Source organism: Bubalus kerabau, chromosome 5 (genome assembly GCF_029407905.1).
Source record: "Bubalus kerabau isolate K-KA32 ecotype Philippines breed swamp buffalo chromosome 5, PCC_UOA_SB_1v2, whole genome shotgun sequence".
Taxonomy (NCBI): Eukaryota; Metazoa; Chordata; class Mammalia; order Artiodactyla; family Bovidae; genus Bubalus; species Bubalus kerabau.
This window is the reverse complement of record NC_073628.1, coordinates 56,654,897-56,673,898: the sequence shown is the minus strand read 5'-3', so window position 1 is coordinate 56,673,898 and position 19,002 is coordinate 56,654,897. Positions and strand designations below refer to the sequence as shown.

Sequence of the window (19,002 nt, the reverse complement as noted above, 5' to 3'; positions counted from 1 at the left end):
AGGAGATGCCTCTGCCTCAACCACCTTGGCTTTACAGAATCAATGAAAGCTGCCTCAGCACAAACTTGCCTCCTGCAAGAGGACACGGCAAGACTAAGGGAAACCCGAGTTGCCTGCCTCTATCGAGTGCTGCGTGTTAGCAGAAGAGAGTTCAATGAATCAGACGTGTCTGAAAACCTCTGCCACACACAGCTTTTAGGGTTGCTGGACCTACCTTTGCTGCTTCCAGTTCTCGGAACTGAGAACTCACGGGGCTGGATTCCTGGCATCTCACCACCTCTCTGGCTCTAGAAATGGCTGACCAAGCAACCCCAGAAGATGAGCAAAACTCTTTGCTAGTAACATTTAATATCTTCTACTGCCAAGAAATCTCTTCCATAAATCTATCCCCAGCCCCTCATGCAGTAGCTGGAGCTTTGTTCTTACTCTGCTCTCAGCATAGCCGAGAATCAGAAAAGCTTTCATTTTTCTAGTCTGCCCTACAGTTTCTCCCTCCATAGTACTTTCTTCCTGTGATTGTGCCTGTCTCTCTCCCCTAAGCTTCTCTTCAATTCCTCCACCTCCCTCTTAATTTCAGGAGCAAAGAACAACCGTGCTTGATCCAGTCAACACTAAACCATCCTCTTTAATACCAACAATGGTAACATTTATTAATCATGAATGTGTTTCACATCTCACTAGGGACATATGCACATTATCCTATTTAATCTTCACAACAATCTTTTGGAGCAGGTAATATACTCATTCTGCAGAAAAGGAGATTAAAGTTCCAACAGACTAAATGACTTGTCCAAGGTCGCTTGATGGCATGTCTTAGAGCCTGAGTTTCATTCCAGGCAGACTGCCTCAGAGGGCACGCTCTGCCTGTCTCCTTACCAGGATGAATTCTAAGTGGCAAGTTACCATGTCAGACCAGCTTCCGCCTGCTACTTAGCATGTCAGGGGACACCTGGCATACACTCACAGGATACCAAACCACTCTAGGAAAAGTGTGATTATGGGCTGGCCCTGCTGTTACAAAAGGGGCATATTCAAAGCTAAGCCCAGAGGGGTACTGGGCATTATTCATCACACTGTGCCTCTCGGTCCAGGAACTCAGGGAAGGACTGTATCTTCTCTCCTTCCTTTTCACCTTCTGTTTTCTTCTAGAAGCATCTGAGCTAGTTGTCCTTGGTTCAGCACGTGCTTCACTTTGAACTTTATACCCTTTCTAGCCCGGGTCATACTTGGTCAGCCCCATCTACCTTGGATTGAGGAGATGAGGCTAATCTTCCTGTGAGCTCCCGTAAGCTTTTAGTTTTCTAGTCTTGGATGATTCTTCTAACTCCTGCTTACTCACAATACTATCCACCACCGGTCACACACTGGTTTATTAAATGGCTAGAATCACTCAAACTTATCACTGATAGAACAACTCTACACGTCTGCCTCGATGGTTTATCTTATATACAGCAAGAAGCTTGGACCAGATGGCCTCTACGAGACTTACTGGCTTCTATAGACTCCAACCTAAAGACTACTTCCATGACAGATTACCCAGAATCTAATTTAGAAAAAGGCACATTTCTCACCAGTGCTCTGAGGCTCTGGACATAATGGTGGTTGGCCCCATTATTTTGAAAGCAATGTCCAGGATCCAACAAAGGTCCCCTGCATTCTCGGGCAGTAAATCTCCTTGGCAGGATCTCAGCATGGCTCTGGCTGCTTAATGCCAAGTTAAAGCCTTTGCCTGTCTCCCTGGCTCTCACTCCCCCTTCCCTTCCTCCACTCCAGACATCCATCAGTTTATATTAACACATCATCGCACAGACACTTCCTATCTTTCTGAGCCCACAGTGACCCCCCCGGGGACCTGCAGCCTTAGCTCTGAGCCATAACTGATGCTGGGAGCAGCTGCATCTCCAGAGCCAGCAAATGACGATTTCTCTGGCTGCTCAAGGAAAACGAGACATCCTTGAGCCATGCTTGGGGGGTAGCTCAGGTGTGGAAACAGCCAATTACTCTACTAATCAGCTTGAGCAACCAGTTGTGTGATGAGTTAGAAATATGCCTCATGGAAATTGTTCCATGACTTGCAAATGTGTGGTGGAGGGGGTGGGATTGGATCTGAGTGCACTTCCAGAGGAGGGAAGAGAATCAGGTGTAGACCGCAATGGATGGTCCAACTTCATTTATACTTACCTTGAAAGAAAACTCAGAGCAAGACTCGTCTTCCTATTTCCCAGGTGAATTTTAAAGAGATGTAAGACCTGTGAAATGTATCCCCAGTGACTAAGGCTAGAGCACGATGCAGGCAATTCACATCTAGACACTTAAACCCGGCTAATCAAACACTACAAAGTTTTCTGTGCTCTTTAAGCCACTGATGGAAACGAGACTTCCTGTTTCCTCCTGACTGTGGGAAGTCCCTTATTTTCAGATATTCTCTGTCCACCCACCACTGATTGCTAAGTTTCTACTGAACCTCTGAGAAGCTGTTTTGAAGTCCTACCCTGGTTTGACCAGGTAGGTCAAACTTGTCCAGAATTCACAACTGGAGGCTGGCATCTCTGAGGAGACCACACCATCACCTAAGCACCTCCACCTTCCACACTGGCCACCTTCCTCCCAGTTCTGGAGGAGTCAGCTTGGTACCCTGACCTGGCCAACTGTAAGGCTTGGCAGCTGGCACAAGTTAATGACATGGTGTCAGTCGAGTTAGGCAAACTGGGGTTAGGACAGGCAAGGTTACTCCCAAGGTTACCACTGCGACTCACCACTGTACATGTCAGGGTGGTTTCTTAAGGACGAGTCATTATAGGGGTGGTCTGCAATAAACAAAAGAGGGTGAGCAAACAGGGGCCACGGAGAGGTCAAGGAGGCATAAACGGGGGAGAACAACAGAAATGCAAAGCCACAAAACAACCAGGGAGACCAGGGGTCTTTCGCAAAGGAAACACACAGCATATTCGGAAAGGAAATACGCTTGGTGAAGAACAAGCAACACAAAACAGCTCCCAGAAGGGAAGAAAAGGTTAAATCCTGCAAAAGAAGGCAACAGTAAGTTTCTTTTTTAATAAAGAAATTAGGCATGACCTTTAATTGCTTGGTCATACTATAATTTCAAACAAATGAGATATGAATTAGTGGTATCCTGTAGCAATTTGAACAACTCTTTTCCACCAAAATCCTCTGTTCCCAGGACTCTGGGTCAGGCCAGCTTCTGGGGTCGCTAAAGAGAAAGGAATGTTAGTGAGTCCTGGGGCAAGAGCAAAGCCCCGCCAGAGCAGAAGCCAACTTGCAAGGGGTGGGAGGTAAATGAGGGGAGAAGAGAGAGACAGATCCTCAACAGAATGGGACAGGAGGACCCTTGGTAGTGCCCAGCAATCACGCGCTGACCAGCAACAAGAACTCCCCAGATGGGCACTATCCTGGTGTCCAGATTAAGTCTGTTGGCAGAAACGGTCCTTCTGCGGAGGCGAGGAGTGATTCCAGGAGAGGGGGACAGCTAGGCTGAGCTTCGGAGTTTAGGCTCAGAAAGGGAGCCGGGGACAGGACAGAGTGCGTGAGCTGTGAGTTCTACACGTAGAACAGGGAAAGGCCTGCTTACAAGATAGAGGTTCAAAGCTCTCTGGACTAGCTTACGATGAAGCCATCCCTTATGGAACAAGAGACCAGAGGGCTCTGATGTTGGGTAATGAAAACCTTTGGGCACTGAATCCTCAGTGAGAAAGACATTTTGGAATGGGGCATATGATCATGCCAACATCCTTAAGGAGCTTTTCATTCTCCTACCAGCGTCCCCTTCCAGCTACCGGTTCAAGTTTTGACAGCACCAACAGAGGGTCGGGATGGGAGCGCCGACTGGAAGCCAAGCAGACGCCCTGAGAAGCCTGGACCCAGCCCAGCAGCCTGAGGGAGGAGAGGCTGCCAGAGCATTTGCATCTTGGAAGATGGATCAAATCCTGTTATAACTCATGGCGGGGAGGCAACAGGGGCACCGGCATTGCTCTGCACCCCAGAGCTGCTTAACGGCCACTAGGAGGGGTTTCGTTATTCAGAACCATCCTTTAAACAGGGGTGTGTTGGTTGTAAAAGACCTTGCCTGTGTGTGGGAAGGTGGCTTGGGTTTATCTGGAGGTAAAGGTGGAACCCGACCCTCATTGGCATGAAGAGGCCGGGCAGCGTGGGGCGGGAGGGGCGGCAGCTGGGCCTTGGAGGCCGGGGGTGCCCCACGCTCCTGTACCACCAGCTGCAACGGAAGGGCCCACGCTCAGAACTGACCTCACGCTTTGCGGGCTCTGCAGCACACCCGAGAAACTCAGGGAGACTTCCTGACGCCTCTAAGAAGGCCGCTTAGACAACAGATGTCCAAGGAAGCGGGGTTAGTTCTCCGCCTGACTCAAGGGCAGCCTTGCTCCTTCCCCATGGCTGCCTCCTGTCCCCGGGGGGCACCTGGGACCAAAGTGGGACAGGCATCTCTTTGTTATTCCCACTTCACTGTCTTTGACTACCTCCCAAGGCAAGATTTTAAAATAATTTTATATTGCCCAGTGTTCTGTATCAGATCCTTTCTCTCCTTCCTTTAATGCAGATAATAAAAAATTGGCTGTGATGAGATTTATTTCTTCCTCAGCGGGCAGACTGTGAAAGAAACCCCTGGTGAGAACAGTCTTTGAAGCTGTCCCAACTTGTCTGATTTGTCTCCCACTCCCAGACCTGGTTCTGAAGGTACAAGAAAACGCTTGTGTCCTTTCCAGGCAGGAAAGCAGAGAAAGCACAGCTGAGTTATTTTAAGCCACGGAACCCAGTTCTGAGCTGGCACAGATGCCCAGAACTTGCTCCCAGCCAAAGCTGCCCCTGGGAGAACTCCAGGAAGCCGACAGGGTTCTGTCCCCAACGCCCAGCGCATTTCTCAGCAACTGGAGGCGAGAGTTTCAGTGGAGAAGGGGACCCAGAAATGCAGCAGAAACAAATATCCCTTACCTAACTCTGGTAGAGAAAAGGATGTTTCTGGAAAGTCCAACTTCTAAAGGTTGTTGAAATCTTCAACTGCTTAATTCTACAAAGGAAGGCTCTTCCCCACCTCTGTCTCCCTGCCTCTACACCACGTACCAGTGACCGCTTCTGCCCAGGACTGCAGTGGCCACCTGACTCTGCAGTCCCCGCACGGCAGGCAGACTCTGAGCCTGGGTCGGGAGAGAGGGACCCCGGTGAGGCAATGAAGGAGGTCCAGGGAGGTGCTGCCTTGACATCCTGCCCATCCACCACTGCCCAAGGCTGCCTGCCCTGTCCTGGCTCCAGAGGCCCCTGGGCAGACCAGACTGTCCTCCTCAGCTCAGCCAGCTGGCAGGCAGTCCCTTCTGCACTCAGACAACCCAATTTTCTTCTCAGGGGTCCTCTCTGGGCCTGGATCCAGAATAAAAAACACCAGGGAAGAGGCAGCAAGTGGACTGAAGCTGGGCAACCCTGTTAGGAACAAGCAAGGCTTGTCCCTGGTTGCTGGCCATCCTGTTGGCTATCAGAGTATGGGCAGCTCTGAGCAGGGCGTGGGGAGCCACAGAGGTCAGAGGGGGAGATTAGGGGAGGAGAAAATGGGGTTCAGAGAGAGACGAGTGGGGAAAAGAGGAAAGGGGAGGTGAAACAGAGAAGAAGGAAAAAAAAAGGGAAGAATGTGAAGAGAAAGGAAAAGAGAAAAAACCCACAACAGGAGAAGGCACACAGGAGGGAAGCTGCCTCGGGGGCCCATCTCCACCCGTGGGACGGTTGGAGGGTGGGGCCAGGCTGGCCCGCAGCACTGCGGTTCCCATCACGCAGGGGCCAGTGAGGCGAGAAGGGCCCACGTGTCCTGAGAGAGGGGCGAGTTCACCCCTGCCTTCCTTTGCCTCCCACGCCCACCCAGGAGATAGCACCAATCACCCACGGGTCCGCTCTGGGAAGCCGGGGCTCAGCCCCTTTCCTTTAACCTGTGGAAATGGCCAGCCCCACATGGGCCCCTCTGCCTGACAGCCTCCTCTACTGCCTCTGTCCACGGTGCTGAAAGCAACATTCACAACTGCCTGAGACAGATGAACATCTTTGGGGGCTTTTATACCGAAGGTCAGTGACAAAACCACAGTATAAACCAACACAGCCACTTCCAGTGTCCTGAGCAGGCTGGGGACTTTGTAGCCAAGGCTCCAGGCTGGCTGGTCTCTGGCAAAAAGTGACTCTCTAGACTGAGAGCTTCTCTCTCTCCTGGTGAAGGGTCATCAATGCTAAAATGCGTCAGGAAACGCTGATTCATTCTGGTACCAGCCAAACAATCAGGGAACAAAAGTGAAAACAGATAAAACTAAAAGATAAACCTGCAACTTGCAAACACAGCAATTCCATATGGTTCAGCATATACTTATTAATATTACAGAATCAAACACAATTTATTTTGCGGTATTACTAATTTAGATATTCCATGCTATTATTTTAGAAGCAAAGATAACCAAACCATGACGAGAAATAATCAAGCTGACTGCATGAGAGAGATGCTGAATGACCACTAACAGCAGTGCTTCTCAAATTCTGGTGTGTCCCCAGGACACCCGGAGAACTAAGCAGACCAGAGAGGCCCAGGACTCTCAGGCAGGCGAGGGACTGGGTGTAGGGGAGGGCGCCGAGCTTGCCAGCTGACTCTGACTCCACCAGAGTTTGAGAAGCACTGATTTGGAGCAGGACCGAATTTAACTCAAGGCTCCAGAAGCAAGAGATACGGCTAAAGAGCAGCTAGACTCACTCAGGCACCGTGAGCTGGAAGAATTTCTAGGTCAGCCGTGGGGACAAGGCACGTCCCAGATCCCGGTGCCCAGGGCTGTCTGGGCTCGGCGGGCTGCTGTTCGCAGCCCCTGGCCCCCAGCCCCGGGCAGGGGCCCGCACACTTACTGGTCAGGACTTTGAGGGTGAATGGGTTCTTCTGCTGGATGGTGTGGGTGAAGTGGAAGCGGGCATTGCAGCTGTAGTCTGTCTGCATGTCCTGCAGCATCACATTAGAGAAATACAGGTCCCCGTTATGGCCCTGCGAGACACGCTTGTCTTGGCTGATGGGCTCCATGGCTATAAGGAAGCAGGGGTACAGGCGGAGGTTAGCAGTAATGATAACAGCAATAAAAATCATCAAGTTCTGGTGATTGAATACCTACTGAGGGCCAGGCTGGGGCCAGGAGCTCCACAGTATTTGATTGAATACTGTCAACCCGGAGGCAGGGATTATTCCCATTTTAGAGCTAAGAAAGCAGAGGATTTAACAAGAGCCGGGTTGCAAAAGCAGTGAAGGGGAGTGGGATTTCCATTCAGACCTGTCTGCCCACCATGTTCACGCTCTGTGACCACAACTTTCTATTTCCTATTCACGCCACAAAAGATCTGACTGGCTCCGAGGCCAGAGGGAGGAAGCACAGTCCTTCAGATGGTCCCAAACTGGGAGGCACATTCACCTGTTTTATTTTTTAAACCTCCACTCATCCCCAAGAAAGAAAAAAGCACCACCAACTGTCAGATATACACCAACCCATGATGCCTATCATCAACTTTAGGACACTTTCCAATTTTAGAGATGTTAAATATGAAAATGTGTGCTTTTTTTAAGATTAAGAACATCATAGGAGTGGCTGAGAATGCTGACCACACTGTCTACGTTTTTTTTCAAGCACTGTATCTGTAAACGCAAATGACCAGGTTTCTAGGCTGTTAGGTTTGTAAAAATATAAGGCTGACAACTTACTCACAGGTATCTCCTTATCCCTGACGATTGTTTCTCAAGTCACCATTTCTTTTTCTTTCTCTTGAAAAGTAGTTCTATTTAATTAATTAATTTTACTATGTTGTGACAAGGGGATAAGCTGAGAGGAGGAGTAGCCAGTCCATCCCGGGATTTGAGCTGAGGCTTGAAGGTCCCGTGACATTTACCAGGCAGAAGAGGAAGGAGCTAAGAGGTTTCTAAGCAGCAGGAACAGTGTGTGCTAAAGGTAAGAACCCACAGCCTGAACCGGGAGCAGGGGTGGGGAGGGCATATGAATGAAAGGATCATTTTTAGAAAGACCAGGGAGGCCAGGTATGGATGATTACTGTAACCCAAGGAAAAGCCGATGGTGGTTCACGCTAGGGAGGTGGCGGAGAGAATGCAAGAGCAGGGTCATGGGATGTGCTCAGGAAGCAGCGTGAACACCACCGGCGTGGTGTGGGGTGGAGAGGGGCTCAGAGGCCAGCCCTGCGGCCTGCGGCCAGCTGCCTTCCCCACACACCCGCACTGTGATGAGGCAAGGCGGGGACAACGACTGAGCACAAAGCCATCCATTCAGGACGGGAGGGAGGGAGGAAGCCAGGGAGATGCTCAGAGAGATGGCAGCCTTCTATCCATCTTCATAACGCCCCCTCCCTTTATCCTGACTGAAAACACAGGAAGGAACAGCGGACAGTTCAGAGAGCCTCTGTCCAAAACAGAGTCAGGACAAGCTCTGAATGAGGTACTCTGTCCTCCCTGCTCCAAACTCCCTGTCTCCCCATCACTCCTTTATCTAAAGTTTCATTCCCAAATCCCTCTTCTGTCCGACGAGAAGACTGAATCAGAGCAGATCCAGACGAACCAATGACTGAAGGAGGCTTGGTTTCAACCTGCCTTCAACTGGCCGATTGGCAGTTCGTCCTCTGACCCATTTCTTTTTCTCTTGCTCTTATTCATCACCACAAATATTACTGAACACTTACTGTATGTCTGGCCCTGTTATAAGCACTTTGGATATATTGTCCCTTGAATCCTTACAATAATTCTATTACATAAATACATTTATCAGCCCTAGATTTTTAAAAGGGGAAACTGCGGCCCAGAGATGTTAAACAAGTTGCTTGAGATCACACAGCTAAGAGCAGGCAGGCTCAACAGTGAGCCCCAGCGACCTCTCTCTGCAAAGCCCGTGTCCTCAGTCGCATGGCCACCTTATATCTGTTCTCACGAGTCAAGGTCGTCTAGCCTTGGGAAGACCCCTTCCCATTCAACACCCTCCAAAAATTAAAACAGAAATAAAACACCAGGCCCTCGAGACTTACAGCTGCTCATCCAGAAGATGACCGGGGATGGAAGCCCAGGTGGGGGGTTGCACTGGAGCGTCAAGGGGGCACCTTCTTGAACCACGACAGGGTCGAGGTTTTCCTTGGGCCACAGGGGGGATTCTGGGGAGAAACAAAGGAGGATTCGATGAGGGTGACGGCTGGGCTGGGCAAGGAGCTGGGTTAGAAGGTGGCAGCTAGGAGGGCAAAGAGAAGAGGAAGGGGGAGAACAAAGAAGGCCCGCGAGAGGGACAGGGTCTGTGTGTCTGAGCAAGGGGTGGCCTGGAGAGGTAGGGAAGCCTTTTCGTCAGACTGAATGAACACACATCTTCGAAGGCTCTTCTCCTTCCCTGCCCCTTGCCCCGGACGGGTCAGTGAGGTTGCTCCACAGCGGTTTGGAAACTTCCTTTAGAAGGAAATTTTTTGAGTTGAGGGAGGTGCACCCCTGCTCAGACGTCGGGCACACAGATGCCCCAGGTAGCTGCAGGCCAAGGGCGGGCGGCCCTTCTGGAATGACCCTCTACGTCCTGCCCTCCACCGACCCAGCAGCCGGGCATCCTGGGCCTGGCCCACGCACTCACTGGACACCTGCAGGCGAATCCGATTGGACAGGGCCGTGCCAAATTTGTTGCGGGCAAAGCACTGGTACTCCCCCTCGTACTCCTCTGGCCGCCCGCCACTGCGGAAGTCGATCACCAGCGTCCCAGACCGCCTCCTCATCGACACCCGGGGGTCCTTGGCGATGTTAAAGAACTTGCTATTGCGCGTCCAGTGGAAGCTGTGGACAATGCGGGGTGGGGGTTAGGGTGAGGGGCAACCAAGAGTAGAGGATGGGCTCTGGGCTCCCAGCTCTAGCCAGAATCTCAGGGCCCTAGAGTGGGACTCGGGCCATAACCATTCCTTCAGACCAGTGGGTCCCAGCCCTGGCTGAGCAGCAGGACCTGCTCAGACCCCTGATGAAATGCTGGGTCCTGGGTCCCACCCAGGGGAGTCTCTGAGGAGACCCCTGACAGAAGTCGTGCCACCCAACCGAGGCCGGGAGTCATGACTGCAAGTGAGAGACACCAAGCGGCCGAGGGGGACTGTGCTCTTTGAAAGAGTAGGTAGCGATTCTGGTTTTTTAAAATCCAGAGTGAGCAGCTACTCCCACCCCTAACCATTCTCAACCCAAATCCAAATTCCTATTCCACCAGTCCCAACACATCAGGGAATGGGCCCTTCTTCGCCTGTGTCATTTTGATAACTGACTCTAAGGTCAACGTGAAATGGCCCCAGGTTATCTGTGCGCCGCTCAGAGGATGTAGATTATAAAACGGCTGTACATTACAACCCCGGAGGAGCAGTTTTAAAAAACAAAGTAGCCTTAATAAAACTGGGCCCTACATGAAGAGACTAGAACATCCTCTGTTTCTCTGGGGGCGGACGTGTGTCTGCCCAGGACATAGCCTAAAAGAAGCAGGATGACGGCAGCATCTCGGAATCTCAGGCACTGCCTGGCAAAGGGCTGTGGGAGAGAGATCAACCCTGAGAAGCGAGGTCAAGATGCCCTGCCAGAGACTTGTGCTTCTGCACGGGCAAGCGAGGCCCTGCTTGCTTCTGGGCCAGCCGCCTCGGGCACACCCGTGGAGGGAGGCACAAGCAGGGTGCCCACCCCGAGGCCCTGCCCACCTCATGGCTCCTGCAACAGACACGCACTACACGAAGGCCTGGCACGTCTGGGTACAAGGCCGCCATGAGGCTGCCGGAGCTCCAGCCTGTGGCTGCTGCTTCGAAGAGGGTGGGCATTCCCATCCCCAGTGCTTATCACCTGGTAGAAGTTATGCCTGGTCTGGGGTGTCAGAGGCCTGGGGTTAGGTTCCTGACATCTCTGTGCCTCATTTCACTTCCTCTCCACGAGGGCACGGGTCCTTCCCTGAAGGGCGGTGGCGTGGACGAACAGACGGTGTGAGGAACAACGGCTTGCAATTCGTGTTTGCTGATATCTCATATGATCTCGTGTGTGTGTGTGTGTGTTAGTCACTCAGTCGTGCTGACTCTTTGCAACATCATGGACTGTAGCTCACCAGGCTCCCCTGTCCATGAAATTCTCCAGGCAAGAATACTGGAGTGGGTTGCCATTTCCTTCTCCAGGGGAGTCTTCCGGACCCAGGGATTGAACCCGGGTCTCCTGCATTGCAGGCAGATGCTTTACCATCTGAGCTACTAGGGAAGCCCACCATATGATCTTGATATACACATAAATAAGCAGACATGAACACAGAATGGAAGACTAAAGTTGGCGCGAAGAGGAACTTCCTGTAAGCTAAGCATCGGGTGGATGCTGGAAACATAAGCATTGGGAAGAATGTTATAGTCAAAGTCAGAAAACTTCATATCTAGTCTTGGCTTTTTGGTGTGAACTGAAGCCAGTGAAGTTTCCTGGCCCCCAGATTTCTCATCAACCACATTTCCTAGTTATCCAAACTGTACCTTCTCCCTAGTAGGTTCCTAGTGGACATTTTCTGAATGGATTTCTCAGCTGCTTCAGCTATCATCAGGCTCAGGGGGAAGGGGACGGCTTCGATGCCCTTTTGGCAGGTCCTGTTCCCTCCACCCAGCTTGGATTCACCTGCTTTGCACTCACCTGGGGGCAGGGTTCCCCTTGGCTTCACACTCAATCAAGATGTTGTCACGGGGATCTACAATGTGGTCCTTCACGGACTGCTTGGTGATGGTCGGGGGCTGGGACACTGCAAGAGCACAGTGATCAGTCAGGGGACCTGCCCTTGGGGAACGGCTGAAATTAAGAGCTTCAGGAGCCACCCAGACAAGCAGGCCAGCAGCGGTGAGCAGTGCCCCGTGCTAGAGACCCAACTGCTTAAACAGAGTTGCAAGAAAGGGCATGGTGTGTCAAGGACTAAGCATAAGAAGAAGCCCTTTACGTTCTCGTCTTTATGAGAAACTGAAGGCCAGGCTTTTGGTTTGCTTGTTCATATATTCTCATGCTTAGTACAATGCCTAGCGTACAACAGTTCTTCATAAATGTCATTGAATGAATAAAGGAACCAAAAGCAGCTCAATTTCCAGAACCTAGTTGCCATGATGGTTCTGAGCCCTGTAGGATCAATAGTTGGCAAACTGTGGTGAGGCTAGGGCTGAAAGCCGCTTTAGTCCCCAGAGGCCTTCCCAGGGGCTTGTCTGCAGCCAAAGAGCCAGCTCCAGCTCCCAGCCCCAGGATCTGAGGTCCTCACGGCACTGCCATGCCAGCCACTGGAGGACGGGGGCAGCAGTCCTTCCAGAAGCCGCTGGCAGCCCAGTGTCCTCCGCCTCCTCCCGTCCCTTCTTACTGCCCGCCACCTCCCAGAGGCACAGTGCAGACAGGCGCCCAGGGGACTTACGCTCATTCTGAATGCTTGCTGTTAGTTCCCGATGGGTTAGCATTGTGAGGGGAGAAAAGAAGACAACGGTTATCAGTTATCAGCATGACTGTCACCCAGGCAGCCTCAGGCCCTGGCCTTCAGGGGGAGGGGAGGCCAGTGTGGCTCTCTCCTCCCAGCCTCAGAGCTCTGTGGGATAGCCACGCGGGGTGGGGACAAACCCTTTGCGGAGAAGGCGATGCCTCCCCCAGGGGACCAGACCGCACAGCTGAGCAAATGACCAGCTTCTGACCAAGTGACTTCCAGGGAAATCTGCAAGTCAGAACTGGCAATGCTGCTCAAAAGAGGCTGGGGTCTGAGGATGCCACTCGTCATCTCCAGATGCCCCCGAGGAAAGCAGGCTCCTTAGCCAAGGGTGCGAGGGTGAGGCTGGAGGGTGCGAGGGTGGGGCTGGAGGGCTCGAGGGTGGGGCTGGAGGGCGCGAGGGTGGGGCTGGAGGGCGCGAGGGTGGGGCTGGAGGGCGCGAGAAGGGCCAGTCAGGTCCACAGCCTCACTGATCCGAGCCTTCTTCTCCTTCACACCTGAAAGCCTCTTCCCACCTTCCTTCCTCTGCCATCCTTTGGAAAACTGGAGGAAGGATGAATTATTGTCATCTGCTCATGGCACAAGTGCACTGTTCTATGGAAATCCTGCTTCTGAACAACTCTGGAGATGAAGCAGAACCCACCACTGCTTTCTGTGCTTTTTACAAGGAGGGCAAAGGAGCAGGTGGCACGGATTTCCCCCGGCCTCACCTGAGACGTGCGTGTGCTCATGCACAGGGGTGTTGGGGTGTGGGCCTTCCACACCTTAATCAGTGTGAGAATCACCTGGGGGGGGTGTTGTCTGGTAAACATTCAGGCTCTGACTCAGTGGGTCTGGGGGGTCTGAGCGCCTGCATTTCTGACAAGCAGCCAGCTGACGCTGGTGCCTGCGGTTTGTGGGCCACACTGTGAACAGCAAGGGTTTAGAGGGTTTATTCTTCGTGGGGAGAAGGGTTTGGTGAAAATTTCTCTGCAGAGAAGAGAACATGCGTTGCTATAACTTTTTAAGATGTTCTTTCCCTCACAGTTACATCACTGTATATATTACACGATTACATTACTGTAGACCATTCTTATTTCAGGCCAGTGGAGAGGTCAGACCCTGCTGGTGTGGTGAGCTGACCTTTTCCAAGTGAGCGCTCCCTGGGGGAAGGCTGAGCCATGATGACCTCAAAACTTTCTGACTTGATCAGTGAGATGTGCAAGAGGAGATGAGAGGCTCTGAGCGGGGTGGCCTGGAGAAAGCAGAGTTAAGACAGGACCAAGCGACACAGAGGAGCCACAGGACAGGGAAGATCGAGAGGGGAGGTGGGGGGCAGCAGGGACGCGGGCCCTGCTACACGCTGTCAGGAAGTGAAAGTCTTGACAATAAAGCTCATGAAAAGGTTCGAAGGGATTCTTTCAGTGGGCTGGGGGTCTGTAGCCTGTTCATGGATTAAAGAGAAATTTTATCTGCTTTACCATGTGTCTGGGGCGACCTTGGCAAGAAATAGAAAAGGCAAGAAAAGGAGAGAGGAACAGCAGAAATCTTGGTTTCTGAACGCAGGCTCTGGAGAGCTCCCCACCATGGCAACTTCAACCATCCATGATTCTCCTGCCAGGACCCAAGAAAGGTAACTCTGGAAAGCCAGGTGTGTTGGGCAGGGAGGGGGAGGGAGGCAGAAGGGCCCATGGTCAGAAGCAGCAGGGCTGACCCCTGACCCACTCCCTCAACTACCAGCCCTGGTTACTTCATCTCAGGACACAGCTGACGTCTTTTGGGTCCTCATATCCAGTTGAAGGCTCTGGCCTCACCCGGGATGGGAAGCCTAACACAGAGTCTGCTTTGCCCACATGTGTTTCAAGTCTCTGTTACACATCAGTTCAGTTCAGTTCAGTCACTCAGTTGTGTCCAACTCTTTGCGACCCCATGAATCGCAGCATGCCAGTCCTCCCTGTCCATCACCAACTCCCTGAGTTCACTCAAACTCATGTCCATCAAGTCGGTGATGCCATCCAGCCACCTCATCCTCTGTCGTCCCCTTCTCCTCCTGCCCACAATCCCTCCCAGCATCAGAGTCTTTTCCAATGAGTCAACTCTTCGCATGAGGTGGCCAAAGTACTGGAGTTTCAGCTTTAGCATCATTCCTTCCAAAGAAATCCCAGGGCTGATCTCCTTCAGAATGGACTGGTTGGATCTCCTTGCAGTCCAAGGGACTCTCAAGAGTCTTCTCCAACACCACAGTTCAAAACCATCAATTCTTCGGCACTCAGCTTTCTGCATAGTCCAACTCTCACATCCATACATGACCATTGGAAAAACCATAGCCTTGACTAGATGGACCTTTGCTGGCAAAGTAATGTCTCTGCTTTTGAATATGCTATCTAGGTTGGTCATAACTTTCCTTTCAAGGAGTAAGCGTCTTTTAATTTCATGGCTGCAATCACCATCTGCAGTGATTTTGGAGTCCAAAAAAATAAAGTCTGACACTGTTTCCACTGTTTCCCCATCTATTGGCCATGAAGTGATGGGACCAGATGCCATGATCTTCGTTTTCTGAATGTTGAGCTTTAAGCCAACTTTTTCACTCTCCTCTTTCACCTTCATCAAGAGGCTTTTTAGTTCCTCTTCACTTTCTGCCATAAGGGTGGTGTCATCTGCATATCTGAGGTTATTGATATTTCTCCCGGCAATCTTGATTCCAGCTTGTGCTTCTTCCAGCCCAGCATTTCTCATGATGTACTCTGCATATAAGTTAAATAAGCAGGGTGACAATATACAGCCTTGACGTACTCATTTTCCTATTTGGAACCAGTCTGTTGTTCCATGTCCAGTTCTAACTGTTGCTTCCTGACCTGCATACAAATTTCTCAAGAGGCAGATCAGGTGGTCTGGTATTCCCATCTCTTTCAGAATTTTCCACAGTTTGTTGTGATCCACACAGTCAAAGGCTTTGGCATAGTCAATAAAGCAAAAATAGATGTTTTTCTGGAACTCTCTTCCTTTTTCCGTGATCCAGCGGATGTTGGCAATTTGATCTCTGGTTCCTCTGCCTTTTCTAAAACCAGCTTGAACATTTGGAAGTTCACGGTTCACGTATTGCTGAAGCTTTTACACATAGGCCAGGTCAATGGAAGCAGCCTGAGACGTTGCCCAGGGAGTGTCCGGTTCTTGAAAGGAAAGTTGACTCAGTTAAGGTCCCACAGGAAGTTTGGGGCAATGTATTACTGCAAGGAAAATCAGCTCTCCCACTGCTGGTCGAGAGCTCCTTTCACATGTCCATTCTCGGCTGGAGAGGTGAGCCAGCCAACGGGGGCCCTGGCACTCCGCTCTCCCTGACACTCTGGACAGAGCTTGGGGGAGTGCAGGTTCTCTGGATTCTGCCCCCAGCCCCACGCTGACATCTGGCCGGGGCCTCCTGAGAAACTACTTGCCTAAAGAGGTAATGACATCTGCAGCCACCACTGTGCGGCCAAGGGATTTATCACAGGGACACGGTCAGCCCAGAGGACACGCCGCCACAGCGGGAAGACAGCGAGGACAGCCTGCCCAGGGACAGAGTGCCCGTCTCCATGTAGTCCTGTGCACACCCGGCCCTTCTATCCTACGGAACCTGCTGGGGGGCGATGTCGAGTGAGAACAAATTTGCTTTTTTACTTCCAAGCGGGAAGACACCCGTTCAGTCTGCAGGGTTCCTGAACTCATGAACCCCTTTCCCTTCCCCGGCTCTGACAGCCCCTGGCACTCCCGCCCCGTGGAGGATAGAGTGACCGTGCATGCGCGCTGTTGAGGCCACCCCAGCCTCATGCCCTGGCCTGACAGTAAGGAGGGAGCACTGCTCCTACCCCGCTGCCCTCCTCCTTGGGTCCCTAGGGGGGGAAATGCCAAGTTCCTTGATGCAGGGAGGGAGATGGAGGGGCAAGCTGCCAGCAGACTGACTTTTTTGGCAAAATCACTCTGATGGATGGGGCAAAAGCAACCCTTTGGTTTTTCCAAAGGTCACGCTGTTCTGCTTGGGGGCGGGGTGGGGTGCATGTGACTGCTGGCGGGGCAGCGGGAGGCCGCGTGTTCAGTGAGGGATTGTGCTGCGGCCCGGGCTCTGTTCTAGGACACCTGCTGTGCCCAAGCCCCCAGAGGCCCAGATGATGCCCCCAAAGGGGAAGCGAGCAGAGGACACGCTGGGCAGCCCGTGGCCTGAGCCCCTCTGCCGCCCCAGCTGACACACAGAGAAAGCTGAGGGCGTTCCCACCGGCCACTGTGAGCATAGCTGTGTGAACACAGGCGTGCCGGCACCTTTCCTGCCTTTTGCACCAACACGGATGGACCCTGAGGTCAATGCTAAGCGAAGTAAGTCAGACGGAGAAGGACAAATGCTGTGTGTTCCCACTTACATGCAGAATCTAAAAAAGTCAAACCCAAAGAAATGGAGTAGGGTGGCAGCTGGCTGGGGGTGGGGGAGTAGGGAGATGCTGGCCAAGGGGTACGGCTTTCTGCTACAGGCTGGGTGAATTCTGGGGATCCTGTGCACAGCATGGTGAATACGGTTAACTGTGCTGCATTATACATTTACAAGCCGGTACAGGAGATCTTAGAAGTCACCACCACACACCCACAAAGCTAACTTCTTTTCTGAGTTCTACACTGTAAATAAACATATTTTTATGTCAGTAATATCTCAATAAAGCTGGGGCTGGAGGGGAGAAAGCCTGACCTTTCCCCAGCCCGTTCCACTGGGTGAGATGGAAGGACCGGCTCAGATCGCCTGGGAGGCGACTACGCTGCTGGGCCCAGGGGCAGGGCAAACCCTGACTCATGGTGCCTCCTCCCAGGGCACCTGGGTGCCCTCTGAAGAGCCTGCCTCACTCTTGTCTTGCACTCATCTTTCGCAGACTCAGGCTGGAGACGTGGCCATGGCCACTGTGCCTGCAGCAACCAGGGAGGCCCAGTAGTATGCGACAGGCACCGGCGGCCGGGAGCTTCTTGTCGACATGGCCGGGGGCACCGGGAGTGGCTCTGCAGAAGGACTTCCTCGTTAAGAGAGACACCATGGTCACGTCCTGGCCCTGCCTAGGTGAGCTGGAGAAAACAGCTTCATTTCTCTGCCCCTCAGACTCGGCCAAGGATGACACCAACTCTGCGGATGGGCTGTGAGAGTCACCGGAGATGTGCCTGGAGAGCTCTGAGCTCTGTCAGGCGTGAGGCAGCTGCTATTCCAGGGAGACCCAAGATGAGCTAAAGGGGGCAGGCCAACGAGGCGGGGTGTGGCACGTGGTGCCAGACTGGGGGCCAAGGGGCCTGGGCTCTTTGCGTGAGTCCGTCGCCCACTTGCTGCGTGGCCCTGAGGAAGCAGGGACTCGGGTCCCGATGGACACTCAGGAAGTCGCCCTGCAGGCCCTCCTCGGGGCTGGCAGCTGTGCCCCACGGCTGGTGCTCTGCAGAGACTGGCTGTGGGGTCCTGCCCAGGGCCCCTGAGCTTTAGGATCCAGATTCCTAACACAGATGTCGAAGCCCTCGGTTTAAAGGTTCACCCTGCAGGAACCCCTCACCCACCTGCCCCAGGGACCAGAGTGGCAGATGAGTAACCCAGGAGAAGCGGCAGAAGCAAGACGAGCCTTCACCGCTTCCTGCGTAGCCCAGCTTCCTCCTCAGCCGCTCTCCTCTCCAGGGACGTGGCCTTACCACGCTCCTCATTAGACTGCCTGCCTGGGCCGCTCATGAGAAGCTACCCTTGAGCCAGCAGCGCAGATGGTCTCCATGGGAACAGTCTCCTTCACAACTGCCCTCTCCCTCCTCCCTAAGTGTGTGAGCGCGTGCACTCACACACACGTACACAGGCTGGGGCCATCAGGAGGGCCGTGGGGGCCCTGTGCATCTTGCTCTGGGTCCAATCACACTTTCTCCTGACCCTCTCCACCCGGAAGTACCCCCTCTCTGGGCAGCTGTTACTGGTGAAGTGCGGGTGGGCGGCAGCAGGGAGCTGAGATACCCGCGACTCTTCTCCAAGCTGTGCTAGCTCCAGGCCCTGGAGGCTGGCTTTGGAGAGCTCAGTGGGGACTTCTTCGAGGCTGTATCACTCTCCCACCCCTCCCCAGACACCTGTCGCCTGGAGAGAGTCCAAGTCAACACTGGCATCACATACGTCCCATCTATTCCTCGAAGCAGGAACGGGGGACAGAGGTGGTGTGTTCACATCACAGCTCTGGGATGCCCAGAATTCCTGGCAGAAGAGTCAGAATTGTAGCAAAGGTGGCACCCATCTAAATACAGGGCCAAGGATCACGGCTGCCCGCCAACGGGCCACTTACAAATGTAACGTCAGATAGGGCTGGTGGAGACACGGCTGTCAGACCAGCATTTTCATCCTGACTTTATGATCTTGAGGGCCCAATAATGTCCCACCATAGGAAGCAGATGCCATGGATTTTACTTTTCAACTTTACCATGGGCAAGTTGAAAACAAACAGAAGGAATTCGTGCCTGATTCTCCCACAGTGACACTATAATGGGGTTCTTTATTTTAATGTCTCAC

At 52.6% G+C, this 19,002-nt stretch overlaps 1 protein-coding gene across 1 annotated transcript in view; it reads right to left on the bottom strand.

The window, feature by feature from the left end:
- The window catches only part of NFASC (neurofascin), a 196,098-nt gene that overhangs the window by 52,186 nt on the left and 124,910 nt on the right, over positions 1–19,002 (bottom strand). Inside the window, exons 4-7 of the mRNA XM_055581727.1 lie at positions 11,678–11,783; positions 9,636–9,832; positions 9,055–9,177; positions 6,895–7,065 (exon numbers count right to left, since the gene is read on the bottom strand). Of these exons, the coding sequence (XP_055437702.1) occupies positions 6,895–7,065; positions 9,055–9,177; positions 9,636–9,832; positions 11,678–11,783 (597 nt within the window). The remainder of the gene's footprint in view (positions 1–6,894; positions 7,066–9,054; positions 9,178–9,635; positions 9,833–11,677; positions 11,784–19,002) is intronic.